Consider the following 26,697-nt stretch of genomic DNA (forward strand, 5'->3'; position numbering starts at 1 on the left):
GTCTTTTGTAATCAATATATAAATATATATATATATATATATATATATATATATATATATATATATATATATATATATATATATATATACATATAACTAATATAAATCAGTGCCAATAATATATGAAATTGGAGTAGACCTAAATTTATAAAAACAAATAATTGAAAACTTACCAGCTAAATCAAGTCGTTTGTTGCCATAGTGATCTCTGTCATCCAGTTCCCTTCTACCAAGGGCAGCTAAAAGAAGTCTGTGTACCATGTACCCCAAAAAGTAGGCTTTCTTTGTCTCACAAAAGTCTGAAATTCCAACATGTGGCAACATCTCCTTCTGTAAAATTTCACGAGCGTATTTAATACGCTTCTCCTTGGTGACACCAGGTCGTGCGCCACGAGCTCCAATAAAATTCAGCGCTACATTCTGCTCTTGAATGACAAAAGCTTCATCCAAAGACGGTTTGACCATCTCCATCATTTCGGGATCGTCAAATTCATAAATAATATGTTCCAAAATGTCTCTGTCAGCAACAAATCCAAGAGCTCTGAAAGAAAGAGTCAATGCTTGTAATACAATTGAATTTCAGTTAAATGCAACAAACTTTTCTTCAATCGTCAAATGTTTACCTATTTACCTAACTACCATCCGGTCAGGTTGACCGACTCGGGGCATCTATCCTGCATCGTGACAGCATTGCCGGTATGCCTCCTTGTTTGTCGCGGTGCTCAGTAGTACTACAAAGGGATGGTCGGAAAAGTTTTACCCCCAACGCTAGTCAGGTCTTACTTACGGGCAATAGACATAATTTCTTCCTTCAAAGGCTATTTTGGGCAGTCGCGCTAGCCATATGCGACGGACGTGTCCTAAATATCGAAGCTGTTAAAGTCGGATTGTCTATATGATGGCTTGAGAGTAGTTTAAATAGGACAGTTGCCGTCTGTTTGATAGGCAATACCCAGTTCGGAGTACTTTAGTTTCAAAAGCAACCAGTGGATGTGTGTAAACGGCTTTTAGGGTTCATATCTCCATCTAGCAACGGGATTCACGAAGGCACGGTAAAGTCAAATATTGCTATATTTGACTTTAATATATAATATAGATTCAGTTTTATATACATTAATAGAGCGCAGTGACTTTAAGCATGTGGAGGTAAGAACTAGGCACCTCTTGAAGAGTCATTTTTGGATGTCGGCAGACTCCCTAGGCATTCTGTGTGGAGTCTAGAGCAGCCATGCATGCAAGAGGAAGGGTCGCCTCTCTCATCAACATTCAAACTCTTAAAATTTCCATTCTAATTTCAAAGATGTACGCCTCCCTCTCCCCATGGAAGAAAATTCCTATGTACGAATATACTTTAGATTAAGCAAAAGCTACTAACTATAAATTAAAGAAAAACAAACAATTATTTTTCCCATGTTTGTCTTTTTCCACTTTGAAAATGTTACTTTGTTAAAAAGGCTAATTTGTTTTTCATCCTCTATAGACAGTTTTTGTATAAGTAATACCGTATATTGTTCAAGTTTTCCACTTTATATAATGACCATACCTAATGTACTCAAGCTCCACATTACACCACCACCTCAAGAAGGCTACAGGAAAGACATGATGTTTATCAACATTAAAAGCTTGGTTAACCACCATGGTTAACGCTTGGTTTGAACCATGGTTAACCACCACAAACAAGAATTTTGGGAGTCAAAAGTTACATTTTCTAAGAGTAAACAAAAAATCACAATTATTACACAAAGAGAGCTTGCGAAACAGAATGGCATGAGAATTAATGGTCCAGGCCATATTATTTTTAAATAAAAACTGGAACTTTCAGGAATTAGTAGCAATGTCTTCAAATAGCAAAGAATAGAGAATGATAATAAAATTGCGGAAAGCACCATAGCAAAATGGAACTCAAATTAATACTCTAAGTTGAAAATTTTATTAAATAAATACTTGATCAATCTTTTCGTTACCAAATGTCACCTTTCCATCTTCACTTATTCATAGCCTAAGCGATCAAGTCTTCTTAACATTAATTCTCAACCCTATTCTAGCACCCTGAACTCGCAAAACCTCTAAAAGTTCAATAAACTTCAACACACAATGAACTATTTTGAATAGCAAGACTGTTTTCTATGCTTAAATATGCGAATATACAAAATTAATATTTTCTATTATTATTAATAATTTATTAATATTATTACATAAAGAAAGAAAAACGAGCAAAAATGGGGTTTTTATAGGCCAAATGAAGAGACTGAAAAAACAAAGCGAATATTTCGAGAGGACAAACGCCTCTCTTCTTCAGCGCGAAACGAAACGATGTATCAATAAAATCCAAAAATTAAAAGAATTAAAACCAACTACCTAACAACCATAAAAGCGAGTTATTCGCCAATATCCGCGATTCACACAAAATCCAAAAAAATATGAACTGCCATCGACAGATACTAGCGAACAACTGACAAAGAGAAGGAACCAATTCCTTCACTCGAAAAACAAAACGAACCAGCAATTAAATAAGTTGGAGAACTATGTAATTTGATTTCGGATTTTAATTAATGCATTTCTTGCAGACACCCTTTGAGACCTAAGGGGTTGTTCACGTGTTTGAATATATGACTGGGAAAGTGGTTCAAGGTTTATTTCAGGGATTACTAAAGTATCGGCTTCTCTTTTGAGAAAACCGAAATATGACTCGTTTATTCTTAAATCACCGGAATCTCTGTTTAAAGCTAGACCTAAATATTGGCATTTATAAATTTCAACAGCTTCTCTGTAGTGCTGGACAATACCTTTATCATGCGAAATAAGACTAGCCTGATTAAACAAAATAGTATGGTCTGGTTTTTCAAAAATGTGCTCTGCAAGGGCAGAGTAAAAATTTTCTGGTTTTTTCCGCTTTTTAAGTGTAAGCGTTTCGTTTCGCGCTGAAGAAGAGAGGCGTTTGTCCTCTCGAAATATTCGCTTTGTTTTTTCAGTATCTTCATTTAATACACTTAAAAAGCGACTCTGCCCTTGCAGAGCACATTTTTGAAAAACCAGACCATACTATTTTGATTAATCAAGCTAGTCTTATTTCGCATGATAAAGGTATTGTCCAGCACTACAGAGAAGCTGTTGAAATTTATAAATACGAGTCAAAAAAAAAATTTCGGGGGGGGGGGAGGGTCAACTTGCCGAAGATGGGCAAGTTGATGGGCCAAAAAAAAAATTGTTTTCATCCCTTTTCAAATTCTAGCTCTACAATGACGCTCAATAGGAACTGTAATACTACTTACCGAAACACAATCATGATTGGTATTTCTTGTTTGATGTAAGGAACAATTGCGACTATCCGCTGTCCAATGGCGGATTTCTTCAAATTCTAAAGAGAAGAAAAAACTCAATAACACCAAAATATTCGTTTATCGAAACACCTATTTTACAGTAAGCAATGCCCATAACAGGAGTAAAGAACAAATAAAAAAGAGAGAAGAAAACAAGAAACGAAACTGAAATGAAGACGAACACCAAGTCAAAGAGTATGGGTGGCTTATTAGAATGGAAACTATGAGCATCAACACCATCTAACGTTTGGTAACAAGGGGTGTTTTTTCAAGTTTTGTAGTTGTTGTTTTTGGTCAGGAACTCAGAACAGAAACTTATAACCAACTTCACAAATTAAGTTAATAATTCTTACTATTAAAATGAAAAAATATATAAAGTGTCATCAAAAGATAGATGGGGTTGAGTTTTTTTTTCTGTAAATGGTAACTGGCGCTAGCGTCGACGATAAAAACTCAACGCCATCTAGCATTTGGTGACACTTGGCATTTTTTCTGTGAAATTATAAGAATAATTAATTAAATTTGTGTAGCTGGCAAAGTTAGTGTAATAATAAGTGTCTGATCTCAGTTCCTGACAGAAAAACAATTACGAAAATTCAAAAAATGCCAAATGTCATCAAACGCTAGATGACGCCAGTTTTTACTCTTGTAAGTTAACCATACTCTTCACACCAAGTTATGTACGGAGAACAAAACGAATAAAAGGATAATGACATGTGAAAATAATGAGACAAGCAAAATGATAAGTGATAAAATAATCTGAAAGTAAAGTAAAACTGCCCTTTAATAAACAACGAACAATAGTAAATTCATGCCTATGAAATATTCAAACGCTCAATTCGGAACTATACACGACGTACTAACGAAGAAAACCAGGGATGATTCACACAGTTTCTAAGATATATTTACATACTAAAAAATGGTATCCTTGCAAAAAGCTAGGGGGCAAAAACAATAGGAAACAAATTCTACAATAACAGGGGTAGTTGTGGAAGGGGGCTTCATACTCATATTTTTACTCTATCAACAAGTGAAATGACATTATTTTTAAAATTATGAAAAAGCCTTATGCCAGTTTTGCCTCTCGCTGAGACTATCTGTATTGGCCTTTTCTCCAATTACCCATGGATCTTAACTTTTTCATCACAGTCCACCAAGTTGATTTCAATCTGTTTCTGGTGAAAATTGTGCCAGAAAAATCAATCCTAAGATTACCCTTTTTTATAGATATTAATTTAAAAAACTTTTTCCACAAAACAAGTTTTTCAAAGAAAGGTAAAGAGCTCCATTAAGCCAAGAATGAGCAAAAATAAAGTCAAATAATCTTCCAAGCGTAAAACTACCACATATCGCAATAAATAAATAAATGAAACTCAAAATGAACAGAAATTACAATAAATAGCCGAGTCAAACTAAAAAACGAGCAAAAATTAGCATGGGTAGGGCTGATAACCCCTTTGCCTTCTCAAGACCAGAACACAATTTGCGCTTTACTGAAAACAGAATACGTTTGAAATGTTTTGACTTTCCTACTTTCATAAATAAAAATTATCAAAACTTTGAGGAATAGATATCAGTATGTATCAATTAAACTGACACTCCACGATTATTTTTTTTTTTTTTCAGTAAAGCGCAAATTGTGTTCTGGTCTTGAGAAGGCATGGGGGTTATCAGCTCTACTCATGTTAATTTTTGCTCGTTTTTAAGTTTGACTCGGCTATCTATTGTAATTTTTGTTGCCTTAACGGAGCTCTTTACTTTTCTTTACAAAACTTGATTTGTGGATAAAGTTTTTTAAATTAATGTAAAAAATAAATGAAAGATATAATAAAATATTAAGGCATTGGGATGTGCTAGTTCTATGTTTCTTCATTACAACGAATATCTTTTGCATCAGAAGCTCCTGAAAAAAAAACTTAATAAAAAGCTACAGCATTTATTGTAATTGTAATTTATTTCTTTATTAAACTTAGACTGATATCTAAAAAAAAAAGATTGAATTGCTTACCCAAACGGAAAAAGAGAAAAATCATCTTGAGTCAGAAAGAAACAGAAATTGATGAAATTCATCCGAACAGTAAAAAAATTAGAAACGGTCTAAACAATGATTGAAAGTTCCTTACAATAGGAGGGATTTAACCTGGATACCTTAATTTCAACATACAAGCTCACATCCACTTCGCTATCGTAAGGTGACCATATAAAAAAATTGTCTATGACTTTGCTAACATTTTTTCCATACAAGAGGTATAACAGCTAATGTACAACTAATTTTTATTTGACTGTTAGCAGACTTGAGGTTTTTTTTTTTATATCGATTGATATTTCAAAAGGTAAAATTCTACTTTAGCTACTTTTGGCAATCTTGGAAAGGGGTTAGGTTAGGAAAATGAAACTTTCAGGGATGGGTCTACAGGCTTAAGTATGTCCCGGGAAGGTATTTTGAAGTTCTTACCGGGAAGGTATTCTGAAGGAATTTTGAAGTATATATATATATATATATATATATATATATATATATATATATATATATATATATATATATATATATATATAATATATATATATATATATATATATATATGTTTATTTATCTATTTATATGCTGAATTTGAATTTTGCTGAAAAATTCAAAATATAGAGGGGGCCCCGCAAATAAAAATTGTAATCGGGACCCGCACCTAGTCCATCCGGCCTTGACAAGGGAAGGGGGGAGGCGATCAAACCTCCCAAACGAATTTTTAAGAATTCTTCCAATTATACTATTGAGAACTATATACGAGAAATAAGAAATGTTAGAAATAAGGACAATGGATCATTTTCTGAAGTAAAAACAATGAAATCTATTAACGCAATATAATTGCTCAAAGGCGGTATGTGTTATAAACTACTACTACTAACAACTCACCGCAGCACCAAGCCACCTGAGGCCAACACACCTACGCATGCTCCTCCTCCATCCCGATCTATTCAAATCTTCCCTCTTTCCACCCTCTCAGGAAACTTTCTTTTCCATTGAATCTTTATGACATTCTCCCACCCCAACTACGGATGACCTGCTTTCCGTTTAGCCCTAGACGGTTGGCCAAAAAGGACAATCTGTCATCCTTCATCCGCAGAACGTGCCCTAGCCATCTCAACCTTTCTCTCATTATAGCCGTAAAAAGCAAGATTGAGCCACCCTTTTCGTGCATCTTAGTGTTTGAAATACGGTCAGTCAGCCGGGTACCCAGAAAAATCCGTAGGCAATTTCCCTGGAACATATCTAGCAAATCTTCATCCGCTTTTCGGAGGTCCCATGCTCCAAGGCCAAATTTGACCACTGTCATCACTGTAGTTTCCAATATTCTAATCTTGGTTTGCAGACTTATCTTCCTATTCTTCCAAACTTTTTTTTAACTGCGAAAAAACACTCTGACGCCTGACACCTGACGCCTTGACTATTCTACTTTTAGCATCTTCACTGCTAAAACAGTCTTTAATATTAATTAATTTACAAAACTTTTTCCACAAGACAAGTTTTTCAAAGAAAAGTAAAGAGCTCCATGAAGCCAACAGAAATCACAATAGATAGTCGAGTTAAACTCAAAACAAGCAAATATTAACATGTATAGGGCTGATAACTCCTATGCCTTCTCAAGACCAGAACACACATTTTGCGCTTTACTGAAAAAAAAAAAAATGACCGTGGATTTTCAGTTTAATTGACATATACTGACATTTTTCCTTAAGGTTTTGATAATTTTTCATTTATGAAAGTAAGAAAGGTGAAAACATTTCAAACGTATTTTATTTTCAGTAAAGCGTAAATTGTGTTCTGGTCTTGAGAAGGGATCAGCCCTACTCAAGTTAATTTTTGCTCTTTTTGAGTTTGACTCGGCTATCTACTGTAGGGGTCGGCGCCGTTTCTGTTTCTGTTTCTGTTTTTTTTCTACCGTTTTCTGTTCTGTTTTTTTTTGGGAAAACGGAAAAAACACAAAAAAAGTAGCCGTTTTTTTAGTACCGTTCCCGTTTCTGTTTCGTTTTTTTTCTCGCCGTTTTTGCCGTTTCTGTTTTTTTTAAACCCGTTTTTCTTCATTTTCCGTGTTTTGATTATGAATAGCACCATAGCGCAGTCTAGCGACTTTTATTGGATTTGAAAAACCAGGAGTAAAGGCTCTAATATCTAAACTTACAGGAGGTCTTACTAGCCCCTCAGCTCGTATTGTTGCAAGACATCTAGTAACAGCAAAGAAAAGGAAGGTCAAGCAGCTCAAAGCTGAACTCCAGAAAGTCCGGAAGCTGAATTTGACCCTAGACTGCTGGTCTTCAAGAACGGGGTCTGGCTTTCTAGGTACTACAGCTCATTATGTGATGAAAAGCACTGATGGCAAGCTCACTTTGGTCCATAGAATCCTTGAGTTTAAAAGACTGAAAGTTGCTCACACTAGCGCCAACATTCTTCGTGCAATCCGTAGTAGCCTCCAGAAGTTCAGAATTCTACGGAAACTCTACTTTATAATTACTGATTCGAGAGCTAATATAGTAAAGGCTCTCAGAGACGGTGACAGTATGCGAAGCTCATGCTTTGCACACAACCTGCATAATGTGGTGACTAATGCCCTTAAGCTGTGGGAATGCAGAAACCAGGCAGATTTAGTGAGCGTTCCCCACCTCAATGATTCAGGATCCAGTTCAGAATCTGATGACAACGTTGATACTGCTGAACAAGATGACTTTCCTGACCTGATTGTAGGAGATGATGACATTGAAGAAACTGGGTATACCGACTGCAGTAATGATGAAGATAGTAGCTCAGAATCAAATGATCCAGACCTTGACAGCGATAGTGAGAGCTCAATACCTAGACAAAGAGGCGTATCTAGTGAAGTATTGACGCTGGGACCAGCACTGGTAAAAATACGAAAGCTGGTTAGAATCCTTAAAATATCTTCCAAATCCCACGATCTTTTTGAAGCAATCTGCAAGATATATAATCTTAGTCCATCCATCACAAAAGACATGAATGTTCGATGGAACAGCACACTTACCATGATAGAAATGTTTTGTGCCCGAAAAGAGCCACTGCGCGACTTCTTCAACCAAAACCTACGTGACGCTAAGATTAGAGAGCTCGAACTTCACAGCAATGAGTGGTCCATTATGGAAGCTGCCATTGAGGTTCTTCGCCCGTTCAAACAGGCACCAGTGATAGCTAGTGGATACAATTATGTTTCGGCAAGCAAAGTCGTGCTGACGATTAAGGGATTACTGTTGTTTTGTCAGACTCCAGATACTAGTATTATGGCTGAGTCAATCAATGGGCTGAAGGAACTTCTAGTTGTTCAGCTCAGTAGATAATTTTCAGCCAGTCCTAAGTTTGATATGATGCTCTTCACAAGAGCTGGCTTTTTGGACCCTGCAATTTATGAAAAAATGACACGTGTAGACAGAGATTCAGCTCATCAGTGCATCTCCTCGCTTCTCCAGCAATTCATCTCCGAACAGAGAAGCACAGAAGAACTCGATCCAATCCAATTGAACTCCACATCTTTCCCTATTGACGCCGCTCCTACTAAGGCAGGGACTAACCGAAAAGGGTCACCAGAGACTCTTGATCAAGAAGACAGCTTGTTTTCTAAGTTTCTCGGCACGACTGGGTTACGGATGAACTCTACGAGGCAAAATGTCAACAGTATGAGCATTGACAGCGTGGCAGAAAATATTATCAGGGCATATGAGGAGAGAGTTCCTGTGTTTTTGATCGAGAGACGAAGATCAGGACAAAATAATTCTTATCCACTAGAATTTTGGTCTGATTACTTTTACACTTACCCGGAGTTAAGTGAAATTACATGTATGCATCTATCAGTCCCTGCAATTTCAGTTCCCAGTGAGAGTGCATTTAGTATTGCTGGGTACTTTACGCGAAAGCAGTACTCACGAAGTACTGCAAAGTCAATTGAACTCCGAATGTTTTTAAGTGATAAATTTTAATTTATGTAGTCTTTTCATATATTTGGTCTTTTTGTATATTTGGTCTTTTTTATTAATCTATATTAATAAATATTCACTTTACTCTCGTAAATCTAAAGAAACTGAAAAAAAAAAACAGAAATATCTGTTAAAACGGCTGTTTTTTAATTAAAAACAGGTCGTTTCTGTTTTTCGGTAAAAAAACGGAAAAACAGAAACGGATTTCCGTTTTTTTTCACCGTTTGCGTTTCTGTTCCGTTTTTTCATTGCCACTTTTTACCGTTTCTGTTTTGGCCAAAAACAGAAACGGTGCCGACCACTAATCTACTGTAATTTCTGTTCGTTTTGTGTTTCATTTATTTATTGATTGTGATTTATGCTAGTTTTAGGCTTGGAAGATTATTTGACTTAATTTTTGCTTATTCTTGACTTAATGGAGCTCTTTACTTTTGTTTGAAAGACTTGTTTTGTTGAAATTTTTTAAAATTAATTTCTGTTCGTTTTTATTGACATAGTCTTTTTCATGGAAAAGAAAATATTGTATGTCTTTTCAGTTTTCTTCTATAAGAATCCATAGTATGGGTTGTTATTTTTATATTGGAGAAACTTTTTTAATAATTTTTAATCCTGACACAAACAGTATTTTAAATTTAATTTTATAGCTTCTGAAGTTGACCTGAAAAACAAAACTTAATATCATTCCCATCTATGCTCTTAGACAATCTGAATACACTTACAGTCTTTCGATTTATTTAAATTGTAAGAGCAGCAGTAGTAATAGTAGTATTTCCAAAAGTTCCAACTAAATACCCCCAATCAATCTCGATATAATGCTGAGGTGTCTTATTGGCAACCATTTACCACAACGCCTCTTGATTTACTTTGAACATTTAGTTTTAAAGCATAATGGGCCAGTTGCCAGTAAATATGTATTCTAAACTAAAAATCCACAGCCGTTTTTATTTCCAGTAAAGTGCAAATTATGTTCTGGTCTTGATAGGGGTTGTCAGACATAATTTACAGACCTTTCAACTACAGTGAACAAAATGGCTATCTAAAAATTTTGATTAGATGTGTTTTGGGAATTGATGGGCGTGGGGAAGGGGGGGTGTTGTCCTCCTATCACTTTTGACTAATAAAAAGGGCACTAGCCCTTTCAATTTCCGATAGAAAGAGCCTTTTTCGTAGTTTCTACGACAACAAATGGCCAACTTAAAATTTCCATCAGATACATTACGAGAAAATACGAGGTTTTGAAGGTAGGGTTATTAACCCTAAGATCACTCTGAATCTATCCAATCCAGAGAGCCCCCTCCGAAGTTTATACGGTCACCCTTTCTATATACATATTTTATATCCCCCCAGGGCATAACTTAACTTGCCCTGAGGGCTGTGGGGAGGAGGGGGGAATGTCATCATCAAAGACATAATTTCCGGTCCTTTCAATTACGTTAAACAAAATGGCTATTTCAAAACTTTGATAGGATGTGTTTGGGGAAAAGGTGGGCGTGAGACAGGGGTTAGTTTCCCTCAAATCACTTTCGACTATTAAAAAGGGCACTAGCCCTTTGAATTTCCAATCGAATCAGGCCTTTTTCATGTTTCTACGACAAGCCTTTCAATAAAAACCATATATGCCCCCAGGGCATAACTAACCACCCTTACCCTGAGGGCTGTAGGGGGAGTGTCATCCTCAAAGATATAAATTCCGGACCTTCAAGTGCCACCCCTTGCTTCCCCCACGACCTGATGGAAATGTTGAATATGGTTGAGCAAGCTAATCTAACCATAAACTCCACCAAATCAAAAGTTATTCGGTTTAACCCTCTAAAGCGTAATCTTGATGTTTCAAACTCTCTGTTTCCCCCTGCCTACCAGTACCAAACTACTTGGTGTAATATTATCATCGGATTGTAAGTCCAACACCATTTGAAATTATTGGCATCGAATGCATATAGCGCCCTTCAAACAATTATTACAACGAAACGTTTTGGTTTTTCCAGAGACCAGTCAAGAACTGCCTTCGTGACCTATGCCCACCCCAACCTAGAATATGCCTGTCCAGTGTGGGGTCCTGCAGTGCAAAATTCACCATCTTTACCTGAATTTCTAGAAAATGTACAAAAACCCACATCTAAAGTGATTCTTGACAGGGACTGCATTGGTTATGAGGAAGGACTTTGAGCAATTCAACTACCATGGTTGTCTGAAGGAAGAGATAAGTTGATAATAAATTTTATTCTATTCCTATTAAAGAACAAACACAATAGATGCATACTACCTCTTTAGGTTCTTATCAATATGAAGACAAGGACCAAGCATAAACAGTTACCACCAATGATTCAAAGTCGAAGACATTAAGATTCTTTTGTGCCTTTTTTTTTTACCAAAATATATAATAAGAGCTGATATTCTTACCTTTTTTTGTTCTTTTTTTTTTTTTTGAGTTTGTAAAAATCTGTGTAATTTAGCAAATGCTACGAAACAGATTTATGAATAAACCTGTACCTACCTACCTACCATTCGACTACTTTGAACAAAATGGCTATTTCAAAATTTTGATTGGATGTTTGGGAAAATAATGAGCGTGGGAGGGGGGCTAGTTGCCCTCCAATTACTTTTGACTATTAATAAGGGCACTAGGCCTTTCAGTTTTCGATCGAATGAGCCATTTTCAAAGTTTTACGACAACAAATGGCCATCTCAAAATTTCTATCAGATGTATTTCGGGAAAATATAAGGTGTGTGTGTGGGAGGGGGTATCCACCCTCCGATAACTGAATCTCAAAAAGGGCACTAAAAATTCTGATTAACAAAATGAGCCTTCTCCAAAGTTTATACGATCACCCTTTCTATATAAACCATAAATGCCCCCAGACAACTCCTTGGGAAGGGCGTGAAATTCAAAATTCGAGACATATGTGCTGAACTTTATCTCATTGGTTTTTAACAAGAAACAACAACCATTGGCACCAGTGGAATAACAACTAACAAGCATATTCAACGATACCCCTTCGGCAAAGAGGGGACTATAAGGGTAAGATTCCTTCCTATTTTCTACTAATTTCTACCAGTCCTGCTGCTACACAGCATCTGCTTGCTTCTTGCATTTTGCTTGCTTCCTGTATTCTGCTGTGCTTTGCTCATATTGGTTCTTTGAAATGTCTACCATAAGCCAATCTGATACTACTGCTGCTACTTCTAGGCCTGCTAACTCAAGTAATCCTGTTGTTGCTACGCCTGAGATTCAGACAGATATTACTAATTTGAAGAACATGGCAAAGTCCATTGAAGAAATGTCTTTAAATCCCTGCTTACTACTGTTACAAAGAGTATTCAGTCACAAGTTCAATCTCTTGGTCTGCCTATGAAAGGTGACAAAGTTGATCTTAATTTGGCAGTAAAAGACCTGATGACAGGCTCCATCCAGGAAGACATTAAACATATGGTCAGCAGAGAGCTTCAGGAAATGGACTTTTCTGGTAGAATAACAGACATTGAAGAAAAGCTTGCTGATCATGTTGCTGCTCAAACTCATCAACTTAAGCAGCAAGCTGTACCTAATGCCTTCAACTCTTACTTTACCACCCTACCTAATGTTAAGACCCCTTCCTTTCCGAAACCAGGTAAATCCTCACCAGCTGAGAGAAGTATTTTTTCTAACTCGTTGTTCAAGCAGAGATCTTTGATTTTATTTCTTCTTTAAGTAGTAGTAACACAGCTGATGCCCTTGGACTAACAAACCATGTGCTTAAGTTTGTTTCTTCTTATGTTTTTGAAACTCTTACCCATATTTTTAATATATCTATTTCAGATGGTGTATACCCAGATTCGTTTAAAATAGCAAAAGTAATCCCTCTTTTTAAGAAGGATGACCCCAGCTTAGTGTCAAATTATAGACCTATATCACTTCTCCCAATTTTCTCTAAACTACCTGAAAAGGTTGTGCATAAGAGGCTTTTTTCGTTCCTGTCTACTGGTGCTTCAACTGGAAGCGGTTCTGCTCTGCCTGATCACCAATAGGGCTTCCTATCTAAACTCTCTACTGCATGGGCTCTAGTTGACGCTACAGAATTCGTGCGTGTTAACTTAGACAAGGGTTGTTGTGTTCTAGGACTGTTTCTTGATTTTTATCCGTTTCTTGATGTTTGCCGCTGAGACTTGGCACTTAAACATTCAACAAGAGAAGAAGATTCTTGCGTTTGAGAACAATTGCCTAAGGAGGATTCTGAATATACATTGGTCGGAAAGGGTCTCAAATGATATCATTCGGAGAATCACCAATCAACCACTAATAACCGACACCATCTGATCCCATAGATGGAGTAACCTCGGACACGTTTTAAGAATGGAAAACCATCGAATCCCGAAGTCTACAGTTGAGGGGCAGTCAACTGGAAGCCGAAAGTAAGAAAAACCTTGAAACAAATTGACGCGAACATAAAACAGTGACATATGTCGCCTGAATGCTTCTCTTTAACCAGATTGAGAATATGTCTACGCATTGGCTCTTCTCAGACCCGATTGGAGAATATTCACTGATGCCCTAGGTGCCCCTGGCGGCGCAGGACGATCTAAGGTAAGGTTCTTGATTTTTACAAAGCTTTCGACATGGTAGATCATTTTGTCTTGCTGCAAAAACTGTCTCTACTTGGAATTCGGGGAATTGCTTTTGAATGGTTTAAATCTTACCTGTCTAATAGATCACAGTTTGTCCGTTATGATGAGAAATATTCTGATCAAGCCTGCGTTTCCAAAGGGGTACCCCAAGGTTCACTTTTGGGACCACTCCTCTTTCTTATTTATATTAATGACCTTCCTCCATCTCCCAACCTTGATTCCCACACTGTTTTGTTTGCAGACGATAGTAATTTTTTTGTCGTTACTAACGATCTACCCTCTGCTGTTGCTAAGTCTCTGCTTCTGCTCAACCACGTGCGTGATTGGTGTGAGCAGAATGGAATGCTGTTAAATAGCTGTAAGAGTAGCATTATTCCTTTTCGAACCCCATACCACATGTCTGAACCTTCCCCAACAATCTTTGTTTTTTATGGTACTGATATAATTCCCCAGTACTCATGTTAAACTTTTTGGTGTGCAACGTTGATTGTTTACTTTATTTCAAAACTCATATTTCCAATACACATTCTATAATTTCTCGTCAAGTGTCTATGCTTCATCGTGCCAATCAATTTCTTCCTCCCGCTGTAATGCTTACTCTTTATGCATTTGTCCTTCCTTATCTTTCTTATTGCTACACTGTATGGGGCAATACTAACTATTCTTCCCTTCGGCAACTCTGAACAGCACAGAATAGAGCGGCGAAGGCAACTTTTCGCCTTCCCCGACTCTATCCTACAACTGATCTTTACAATGATACAAGTCTAGATGCCTTTGATGTGGTCATCAAGAAGCAGAAGCTAGAACTAGCTCATCGAGCCTTCAATTTCTCGCTTCCATCAAACATTACATCCTACTTCGATCGAGCATCAACACGTAAGTGCCAGACTTTGCTTCGGAGCTCTGTTCACCAATTTCGGCTGCCTAAAAGGCAGCCGAAATCAAAGGTCACCATTTATAGAGCAATTAATCTTTGGAACTCTATTCCCAGTGAACTTTCTCTTATTAAAAATTCTTCTTCCCTTTGCAGAAAAATATTGTCTAAGGCTTGAGGTATTTTCGTTTTCTTTATTTGTTTATTCATTTTGCTTTTCTATTTTTTTCTACTTTACATTATCTAGTTTTCTTTTTTCTTCTCTTTTTATGTTGGATCAGATTAGAACTCCATTGTCTAATATTATTATTAATGGTTTGGAATTTAAATATGTTACATGAAATTTTCAGTTTGGAGAAATTTAGTCAAAGGTTATTTTGTAGCAGTTGTTTTTTTTTTTTTTTTTTTTTTTTTTTTTTTTCGTATTGTGGTTATATTTTTGAGATATTGTTGCATTTTTTTCCTTCCCTGATTTGTTTTGTGTGGATTTTGGGATTGATACGAGGTCCTCCACAAACTATGCTTCTTGGGACCTCTAGCGCCTAAGTGTATATGTAATTATTGTAGTATTTAATAAATTTAATTGAATTGATACGAAGTGTCCTGGTCAAAAAAATTTAAATAAACAAATAAATAATCCATTGTGCCCAGCGCTGCCTATGACAAAAAGACACAAAAGATATAAAAAATTATAAAAGATATAAAAAATACATAAAAAATATATAAAAAGATATAAAAAATATATAAAAACCAATATAAAAGATATAAAAAATAAAAAATTACGTTCATAGAAATTAAAGGCGATAATTAGCAATAGGTTTCTTCTTTCATTTATTTTGCTTTCCTTGTTTTTCGGGCCGTGCCCACAGGGACCTATTTCGTCCTATTTCGAAGTCCTATTGAAGTCCTATAGAAGTCCTATTTCGTGTTTTTTATTTTTATACTGTCAATAAACGAAATTGGATTTAAATAGAGAAAGCATTAACTTAGAAAGGAAATACTACCTTTGAAACTACAAATAGTTATTTATGATTTTAATTATTACATTGTTGCCATTTCTTATAGCTTAGCTATATTTTCACAGATGATTGATTTTTTTAAATTAATTCAATTTTATTTTGAGTTAGTTATAAAAGAGTATTTCTCATGGGCGCACATAGCGGGGAGCTGGGGGGAGGCGTCGCCCCCCCCCCCTGGCTGAACGATGATGCCTTATTTTTATATTTTTGTTCAGATATTTCTATTATATAGCATTAAAAGAGCCAGTTAGACGAGGTTTGCCCCCCCCCCTTGGAATTCAGCTTATGGGCGCCCATGGTGTTTCTATGTTTTGTTGGTTGTAAGAAGGTGGTCTCGCCTTTCTTTCTTCTTTTCAGAGTCTGTTCAGTCCCATATCGCCTGATTTTAGTTGATATTTGAAATATTATTTAGAAATGATATTTGGTAATATTTGGAATAAAATGTATTTTTTATCATTGTTTGATGCATTTTATAAATTTCTTTCGGCTTCGCTGTTTTTGGCCATGGAGCCCATTGTAGGATATGTCTAATTCTTTCTTTTTTTATAGATATGTTGTAAATAAACGAACTTGAAACCTATACAGGGGGAGATGGACAATATGATTTCCTCTTAATCTATGGGACAATATCAATTACGTATTTGAAAATTAGAAATTGGTTAAATACAGAACACCAGTTCATTCAATGAAACAGTACACAGATAATGTTTGTATTGTCACTTTCACCCTAGTAAGATATTGCCCAAAAAGTTCATTAACAAAAATACCGGATCCTTTTGGCCAAAAAAGGCTCCGGTATGGTATTTTGGCCAAAAAAATACGCACTCCTCCCTCCCAGACCGTATGTTAACTTGAGAAACAAAAACTAAAGGTGAACCAGCACAGAGGGAAGATAAATAATATCACAATATAATATAATTACAATAAATTATAAATAATATTGAAGATAAATAAAAATAATAGTGAAGATAGATAAGTGAAGATAAATAAAGATAAATAATATTCTAAGCTGTTAAATAATAATAATATTGACATTTTTGAGGGTTATGTTTAATATAATCTATGCTTCTAAAACTTAAAAACTATAAATATATAGAGAAAAGACATATTAATAGGAACTTTAATTCAAACCAAGGCTTAGAGGGGAGGAATTAAAATGGGATAGCCTTACTGAACAACAAAGAATCATCATCAGATCAAAATGAAATTCTTAGCCACCTAAGATACACTTTTGGACGTTGAAAAGCCTATGTTTCAGGCTGTATTTACTTTGAAATTACAATACCTTTGTTACATAATAAAATATCACTTCGATATCAAAAGAATTTAGACAAGTAATATCTGAAAAGTCCAGAGTAACTGCATACGGATTCTTCTGGGTACCCGGCTGACTGACCGTATTTCAGACCAAGTTTTCACTATTAGATTAATTATTGAGAAGTGCCTGAGTTATCAAACCTGATATTATGAGCAAGCATTCGATCCTTTTGATAGAAGAGCTTTAGCGAAAGCCTTATCCTTGTATGGTATTCCAGACAAATATATTACAGTGATTAGCGCAATGTACAAGAATAACAGTGTTGCCGCTAAGATAGGAAATGAGGTAAGCAGCTGGTTTTGTATTAAATCAGGAGTTAAGCAGGGGTGTGTTCTATCCCCCTTTATATGCATCATTTGGATGGACTTTGTCTAAAGGAGCACAGGAAAGGCAATGGGAGACCACGGAATCAAATGGGGAGGAAAAGTCTCATGGACTTGGATTATGCTGATGATTTAAGCATCCTAGATAAAAGTGTGAGCAAAATGAATGAAGTTTTAGAGGTTTTGCAAATTCAGGGTGCTAGAATAGGTTTGTAAATTAATGTTAAGAAGACTAAGTCACTAAGGCTAGGAATAAGTGAAGATGAAACGGTGACGTTGGGTAACGAAAACATTGATCAGGTTGACAGCTTCACTTACCTTGATAGTATTATTAGTAAAGATGGTGGGGGCAGTGAAGATGTTAAAAGTAGAATAGCCAAGGCTCAGGATGTTGTTTTACAGTTATAAAAAGTTTGGAAGAATAGGAAGATAAGTCTACAAACCAAGATAAGAATATTGGAAGCTAAAGCAATGACAGTGGTGAATTTATGATTCTGTAGCATGGGCGCTCTGAAAAACGGAGGAAGATTTGCTAGATGTTTTCCAGAGAAATTGCCTACGGATTGTTCTGGGCACCCGGATGACTGACCGTATCTCAAACAGTAGGCTGTACGAAAAATATTATTCCATCCCACTTTCTAGGGATATAATTAGGGAAAGGTTGAAGTGGATAGGATACGTTCTGCAGAACCAGGATTACAAATTGCCGAAGATTGTCTTTGCTCGCCAACCGTCTAGGGATAAAAGAAAAGCAGGTCGTCCACGGTTAGGGTAAAAGGATGTCATAAACAAAGATTTAAGGGAAGTAGGAGCTTCCTGGGATGGTGTAAAGAGAGACTTTGAATAGATTGTGACGGGGGAGCGTGCGTAGCTGTGTTGGCCTCATATGGCTTGGTGCTGCGGTGCGTTGTTAGTAGTAGTAGTAGTAGAAATCTTGGAAGTTGATTAGCGAAGAAAAGGGCAACAAAATAGAGTCTCCTACCTGTCCTCCCTTAGCCATCATGTTAACCCAGAGTGTTGACGTCGGCCTTGACGAGTTTTCAATACACGATCGTATTTCCGCTTTGTAGCAATACTTGCTGTCCTTTACAGCAAAAACGTAAACTGTATTCGTTGCCATCTTCTCCTGGGCAATCAACACCTAAAAAATGAACAAATTTAATTATTATTTTAGGGTATTGCAAAAGCATCTTTGGTATGATCCGTTGCCCCCTCTAGGGGGTCATTGTAAAACATTATAACATGTTATAACTATTTTTCCTTTTCTTTATACTTGCATGAAATAGGTATTTATTTTTTAATTGTTTTTTTAAGTGCCACGGACATCAAAATAAAAATATTTTTACCCCCGGGTAAAAAAAATTACTCCCCTTTGTTACATGGGAGATAAAAGATGGGTCCTGCAGAACCTATCTTACGTCAATTCATACCTGAAAAACCACAGCTCTCTAAGATTGTCTTTAGGTTGTTTCAAACTATTTAGCTTTAAGGGCAGTACTGAATTTGCATAAAGAATTTTGAATTACTGAATTTTCATCATGAATTTTGAATTACTGAAATTTCATCATGAATTTTGAATTGCTGAATTTTCATCATGAACTTTGAATTACTGAATTTTCATCATGAATTTTGAATTACTGAATTTTCATCATGAATTTTGAATTACTGAATTTTCATCATGAATTTTGAATTACTGAATTTTCATCATGAATTTTGAATTACTGAATTTTCATCATGAATTTTGAATTACTGAATTTTCATGTGACCAAGTTGAACAGTAAAAATAAATGAGCAAAAATAATTAATTATATTTTTCAATACCTTTCGTCTGTAAAATTTGAAGACTAATAATCTATAGATTCAGTGGCGTGGCTAAGGAGGGGGGAGGGAAAAGGAGGAACTGAGGTTTTTATTTTCCATACTATGAAATATGGGGTAATCGGGAAAAGGGGGACAAAAAAAAGACATTTTCCCCGGGTACTGAAAACCCTAGCAACGCTTCTGCAGATTCTCAGAGACAACAATATCTTCAAAGAAAAGCTACACCTTCTTAACCTGTTTTGTGTCATGTTTTAGTTGTTGTTTTTTTTTTGCTGACTTTACTCGCATTTCTTTTTTCGGTACTTGTATGATATACGCCCCACCTAATGTTCTTCTAATATGTTTGACTGACGCTCAATCCTAATGAAATATACCAAAGTAAGATTAAAATGTAATACATTAAATACAAAATTGGGCTATATATTTGCATATTAGGGGGGGGGGGGGGTGTCTTATAACGGGTCTGCATGCCTAATGTGTTAGGTACGATTATTCTGCATATTATGTGGTAAGAATTGTTTTCTAACTCCACACTGTCCACATAATTTATCCCCCCTCCCACCCCCTCTAATATGTAAATATATAGCCCAAAATATATAGTTTCCATCTATTTTGTCACTTCTCTTTGTCTTGTCTCACGCTAAGCTGAGAGAAAAAAGCGAAGAAAACAAACGGCTCTATAATGCGTCAATGAATGAACAACTTGAGCGGTAGGGCGTTTATTATACAAGTACCCTTTTTTCTTATTATTTAGCACTTTCTGAATTGCACATAGAGGTCTTTCTCATTTAAAATTGAACTCCCGATTTTTCCAGCTTTTTAAGATATGTTTAGCTGTGTAAGTTTCCACTTAACTGATCCAAACAATGGGATTCCAATTTGGCTGTCTTTGGAACTACTTCTTTTATATGTTATACTTTATATATTTTATACTTGTTACACTTTATGATTATATTAAACTTTGATTATACTACTATGTTATACTTTATGATTGTATTATACTTCTATGTAATATCATATATTTATTACATGAATAGATACCAAATAATATAGAAAAGGCTATAAATATAGAATAGAAAAATACTGAACAGAAGATATATTAAAGTAGAGTATATAATATATATTTAATATAGAAAAATACTCAAGCAGGTAAGCAGTCATCACAAATCTAAAAATAATGGTGAGTATCAATTGTGGCAATAGACGGCGGCTCTTACTAAGGGGGGAGGGTATTTAAAAAAACGCATTTTTAATATATTCATTGAAAAATAGTTTTTTGGTGTTTTTGTAATTAAACAAGCAAGCAATTGGCTAAGTACTTCTAATTCATCTATATCCGAGACATCCAGCCTTAAAGATCCTCAGCTATTAGCTATACAAATAACAAATCCATCAACATATAAAGTGTTTCGAGCATGTTAAACTTCTATGCCTGAAAAGTCACAGATAAGTATTTGGCCAATTAAAAAAAATCGTAAAAAGGGGAAGTTGTCCCTCTATATTCTGAAGTGTGAATGTTGCCCCCCCCCCTCTGCATTTTCGTGAATCAGCGCCCCAAGCAATAGCAGAGATTATAAACTTGTTGTACCTACTTTAAACACCGATATTGGTGTTGAAAACCTATATTGGGGACATAAATAAGAAATGCAGGAAACTCCCCAAGACACGTGCTGTCCGAAGTCTACTATAAATTAATACGTTATTATACGCTGTTAAATTAATACATAATAATACACTAAATAAAACTAAATAAAACAATCTTGTTTTTTGGTTAATTGATTTATTAGGAGGGTTTTCTCCCGTATAAGTTTGTTTCAGAGAATCGAAGATGTATTCTTTATTTTTAAATAAACCCATTGTTACTGTTACGCTTCTTAAAACAGTGAACATTTACTTAATTGTCAAATTTTATACAAGAAAAATGTCCAAATCATTTTTGAGCTTTAAATGGTTCTAGAACGAATTCTACTATAAATTAATACGTTATTATACGCTGTTAAATTAACACATAATAATACACTAAATTACCTTCTCCACTATTTCTGCGACTACGCACAAATTTTTGCGCAGTAATTAGTCTGCGCAAATTGTTACAAACTTGTGTGTATATACAAACATATACGCACTTGTATACATAGACAGAGTTATAAACTTGATAAATATAATATTTACTCTCAATTATAGTGATTTCAGAGAGGAGAAAATGAAATTTCCTTTGGAGGTGGAAGATAAATTACTGAAAATTCAAACCTTCTCAGAGCCATTGATGATGAAGTAGCCACCAGGGTCCAAGGGACACTCGTTTAGCTCAGCAAGATCTCTGTCATTGAGATTATTCAAGGTGCAGTAAGTAGAGCGAAGCATAATTGGTATTTTTCCTAAAAATGAAAAATATTTACTACTAATATCATCGACATACTACTTATTAGGCAAAGGTCACATACTGTAACTACAAAACAACGAAAAAAAATTGTTACCATCAAAAATTTGTCTATATGCGCTTTGTTACGCTTTGTAGGAGACATAAAAAATTTGGACGACGGGGGGGGGTGGTTCAAACCTGGGATTTTTTCAAGGGGGGGGGCAAAAAAATAGAAACGCATTAAATGCGTTTATATGCATTTTTTCACGTTTCTACGAGTCATATAAACCTGAGAGGGGGATGGGGAGTTTATAATTCGGTTCATTTATATAAATGGAATAGGAGCATTATTGTAATATATAGAAGTATATATAGAAGTGTAATATATAGAAGTATAGGAGTATATTGTAATAATATAGAAGGCAGTAAATGATTTAGAATACATTAACTTAACGATTCTCGAATATTTTTTTTCACGCAAATAGTCACAATAAGTAAGTTAAGAAAAAAGAAGCAGGTTTCCTTTAGTTTTTTCGAAAACAGATTTGTAGAGCCTTTATATTATTTATTTTACTTGAAAATCTGTTTCCATTATAATAATCAATTTTCTTCTCAACACTGAGCTGCCTTTATTTCAGCGTCAATAATACATCCTTCATGTTTAACTTAAGAAAGTAATTTAAATAATTCACCTATAAAACTGAAGGTTAAAGGCGTAACATTTTGAAATTATAACAGATGAGAACCTGCAACAGTCTTCCTGTCTCCATGATAAATATGATGAAAATACAAAGCCTCAGTTTTAGTAGATAATACATGGCATGAGCTTGATATAGGCCTTCCAAATCAAATTTTCTGTTTTTCGAACTAAAACTGCGACGTTAAAAGGCATTTCAATTAACAATCCAGATTCATCGCTTTGAATTTAGGAATTGTGAAAAGAAAAGTAAATTTTACAATCAAAATTGCATGAAATTCCCCCAATCGGATATTGTAGTAGAATTTTATTTTGGCATGATATTTGATTAGTTGAAAATTTGGAAATTTATAACTCCACATCAGATATTAAAGACAGAATTAGAAAAAAAGAGTTGTAAGCTTTCGTTGAAAGAAGATTTTCTGGAGCCACACAAAATAACTAAATGCCTTATGCTTCTGAATTTTTAGTAAACCCTGACAATCCAAAACCGATCACCAAAATTGTGAATTTTACAATCCAAACGAGAATTGGATTGTGGATCAAAATGCGTGACGAACTGTGAATACAAATTAAAAGTCGGATTTCTAATCAAAATCTGATCAAGAAAAATTACACCGAATATAAAAGGCAAAACTAGAAAAAAGTAAAAAATCAGAAACGTAGAAAAAGTAAAAAGTAAGAAATTATAATTTCTTTGAAAGAAAGCTTTATCTTTTAGAACACAAAATGTATACCAAAAATGAATAAAAAATGTTTTCAAAGAAAAAAAAATTTATTCTTTGAATTTTTATTCCAATTTGACAATCGAAAATCGGATCGAGGCATCTTATTTAGGCGCAATATTTGATTATTTAAAAATATGAAAATTTAAAACCCATTTCTATTTAGAATAAAAAGAAATTAAGATATGAATACTACTCATTTTTATCTACTTGATCTTTCTCCCCACCCAAAAAAAAAGAGACCTCAGATTATGGATTGAAATTATTACAGAGATAGATATTAACCAGAGATAGGGATTTCACTACCGGGCCTTTTTCCACAGTGATCAAAATTTTCGATTTAAAACTCAGATTTTTAATATTACGTTTTCCGTGGCTACTGAGTTAGGTTTTCTTTTACAATTCTAAATTGGATTGCTACTTTGATAGTCAAAAATAGAATCTTGGTCGAGAGCAAATTTCTCGACTAAGAATGCAAAAACCAGCGCAAAAATTCAAAAGTTTTAATCATGGACCATGATGATATGTCCACAACTTATTATTTCTAATAGCATTCCCCATAAATGCAGTTGATAAAAGTCTTTGTCAGCATATATTCTCCTACATAACGCCGGTAAAAGAACTGAATATTTCAATGTAGAAACAACAATTCCAGCAGTATCATATCCACTTTCCAAAAGAACAGAATCAATAAGGACAATGACAGTACTAATAAAATGAAGTGATGCTTATGCAATTTTTGCTATCTTAACATTTATCCCTCCAAAAGGCATTTTTAAAATCTAGGGGACACATACCCCCTTAGAATATTTAAATGTAGAAATAACAGTTCCAGCAGTATCATATCCACTTTCCGAAAAAAACAGAATCAATAAGGACAATGACAGTACTAATAACATGAAGTGACGCTTATGCAATTTTTGCTATCCAAAAGCTTAGCCCCCCAAAGGACATTCTTAAAATCTGGGGGGCAAAAAATCTAGGGAACACATGCCCCCTTAAAGCGAAAGATAACCATAATTTAGAAAAAAATAAATAAAAGTAAACATGAAGTTTTCCAGGTATCATTAATAACTGGATCCTCCCCCTCACAACTGATCGTCTAAATGAGATCAAAATATAGATGTCACCGTAATACTCGTAATACTAACAAATCAACAATCATATAAACACACATGAACATATATGACTTGTTCACTAACGAGAATGCAATTAAAAGTAAACATACCAATAAAGGTTTTTTGGTGCTCATGTACAACTGGATCTTCGCCATCACGAATAATCGTCTTCACAATGTCGACATACAAAGGTGCTGAATAGGTGAGATTCCTCAAGCGAGCTTCATTAGGCATCACGGGAGTCGCTGTGCCGTCTTTTTCCCAATGGGTGGGTTTCGAAAGGTAAATTTGCTCGAATTTGACAGTGTATTTTGTCTGAATAAAAAAAAAAATTAACAATTAAACACAAAACATTGACACAAAACAAAATCAGGGAAAACCAACTGCTGAAAAAAAAAATAATGAGCATGCCAGCACTAAAGCATAAAACTCTCTTATATAAGAGACAAAAATTCCATTACAAAAAAGGCTCAAGTCTTTTTTTTATAAGGTAAACAGACAGATCAAATACTTTACGTAAAATTAATTAAAGAAGATCAGTCTCTGTTGGTAAAAAAGGAAGCAATTTTAAAGGCAATACCACCTAAATTAGACGGTAAAAATGATCTTCTAGTCGGTAAAATACATTCCGTATTTCTGTTCAAATGGGGGATATTTGACACAAAGTTTATTGGTACGCCTTAACTAATGATATTGGTAAGAAGGGCAAGAGACCAAGTAGTTGGACAGACAACCACCCTCTCAATAGTTAAATCACTGTAGATCTCTACAGTCTACAAAAATTTTTTTGAGCATTTAGTAAAAACAGATGCGATCTAGTAAATTTTTCCTCTCCGATTTAGTAAATTCTTCCAGGTCATGGTGGCAACCCTGTCTACTGTATACAACGGTGGTACGAAATACCATATTCGGTGGTACGATGGAACCAGTACTTTGAATTCTTCCCCGTTTTTCTCTGGCCTTTGAAATCTCCTTAATTTCAGCAAACAATTAAGCATAAGTTCTACCTTGTTCCAACATTTTAATTGTTAAATTGTAACTGTTAAACCAGAAAATGGTCTTAATTCGAGCGTTCCTATTTATCAGGATTATTTCAAGGAGTCCTTCATTTAGAACAATGGTGATTGATAGTGTAATAGATAGAATTAAAAGGTTAAAGAATGATTATTTTGGAGTAGAGCGATGTGGTTTTTTGGTGCACCAGCGAAGAGAGGACATGCATCTTCCATGACAGGTCTGATGCACGAATTGAAAAGTGGATTTCATTAAAAGTGGATTCGGTTTCACCTTAATTACTATAATTAACCTTTTCATTTAATTAAAATTTCTAATTTTTCTGTTTCACCGAGTCACGTTCACAGTGAGAGCCTCCCCAAGGCAGTTCAGCGCGTCCCCATGGTGATGGGCAGGAGAAAGTACCCGGAAATGGGGGACTCCTTCGAGAGAAATATCGAAGGAAGGGTAGGGCAATTTGTCTGGGTCCTGAAATATAATTTGGGACCCTAGCTAAAGGGCTAAAACACGGTTAAGGAAGAACATCAGTGATTTCATCACATCAGTGATTCTGTGCCGGGCCGACTGGCGCTTGAATAAGTCCTAACATGATCAAGCCCTAGTCTCAGCTATGGGTTAACTTGTTAGCTAGCAGAAAACTGAAAGGGCAAAGCACTCTCAAGATGGAGGCAAACGGTTAGCTGCAAAGGACGGAGAGGAGTGGCTCAATCTTGTACTTAAACAGCCATGAAACCCCCTTCTTCAAAAATATATTGGATCAGCTGAATAAAGAGACGAAACCGCGCTAACGCGTCCGAGATGACCGAGTGAATCCAATATGAAATAAAGAATGATAATGTTACAGCGGTTGAAAAAACAGACGATCTGACGACTTCCGACGAAGATATAAGATCTCAGTAGTTTTTGACGACTCCTATTGATAATGACTGTGACGTAGAGGTTTAAAAAAATATTTTACATTACAAAAACATTAAACATTTTACGGGTTTTCAAATGTAAAGACTTTGGCAAAACCTTGGAAACTAGAATGGTCAAACAACTAGCAGATACAGATGGGACCTCATAATGCACTCAGAGACTCACCTACCCAACTCAGGCGAAGAACGTTGTAGCGATATTACGCTCTCATACTCTAGTGGATTGGATGGCAGGCACCGACAGGGCATTGTCATTCTTTTGAAGCGTAAAGCAAAGTGCGCACCCATAGTAAAAAAATCTCACAGCGTCTCATGATGAATCGAAATCGAGCAAAAGTACAGGTCATTTCGGTCATCCAAGTGTATGCACTGGACTCCTCAAAACTGATGAAGAAGTTGAGGCTTTTGAGAAAGAATTCATACATACATACATACACAAATATTGCTCGTTTAGAGATTTTCTTTTTTAATTCGTTTTGATCCTTGTTGTTGCAAGTCTTCTCGCATTTTTCTTTCTTCTTCAATTTGGGTTTTCATTACTTCACAATTTGTCAATGGTCTTTGCTCTAGCTGCCCTTATTGGTCTAGTCTTACATGATGTTCCATGTTGATTT

The 26,697-nt window shown here is 35.3% G+C and overlaps 1 protein-coding gene across 1 annotated transcript in view; it reads right to left on the reverse strand.

The window, feature by feature from the left end:
• The window catches only part of Polr2B (RNA polymerase II subunit RpII140), a 103,136-nt gene that overhangs the window by 46,236 nt on the left and 30,203 nt on the right, over nt 1-26,697 (reverse strand). Inside the window, exons 4-8 of the mRNA XM_089106315.1 lie at nt 24,263-24,467; nt 21,501-21,628; nt 18,412-18,570; nt 3,273-3,358; nt 174-541 (exon numbers count right to left, since the gene is read on the reverse strand). Coding sequence (XP_088962441.1) covers nt 174-541; nt 3,273-3,358; nt 18,412-18,570; nt 21,501-21,628; nt 24,263-24,467 — 946 coding nt within the window. The remainder of the gene's footprint in view (nt 1-173; nt 542-3,272; nt 3,359-18,411; nt 18,571-21,500; nt 21,629-24,262; nt 24,468-26,697) is intronic.

Source organism: Artemia sp. Qi Xiang Cuo, chromosome 20 (genome assembly GCF_049724085.1).
Source record: "Artemia sp. Qi Xiang Cuo chromosome 20, ASM4972408v1, whole genome shotgun sequence".
NCBI lineage: Eukaryota > Metazoa > Arthropoda > Branchiopoda > Anostraca > Artemiidae > Artemia > Artemia sp. Qi Xiang Cuo.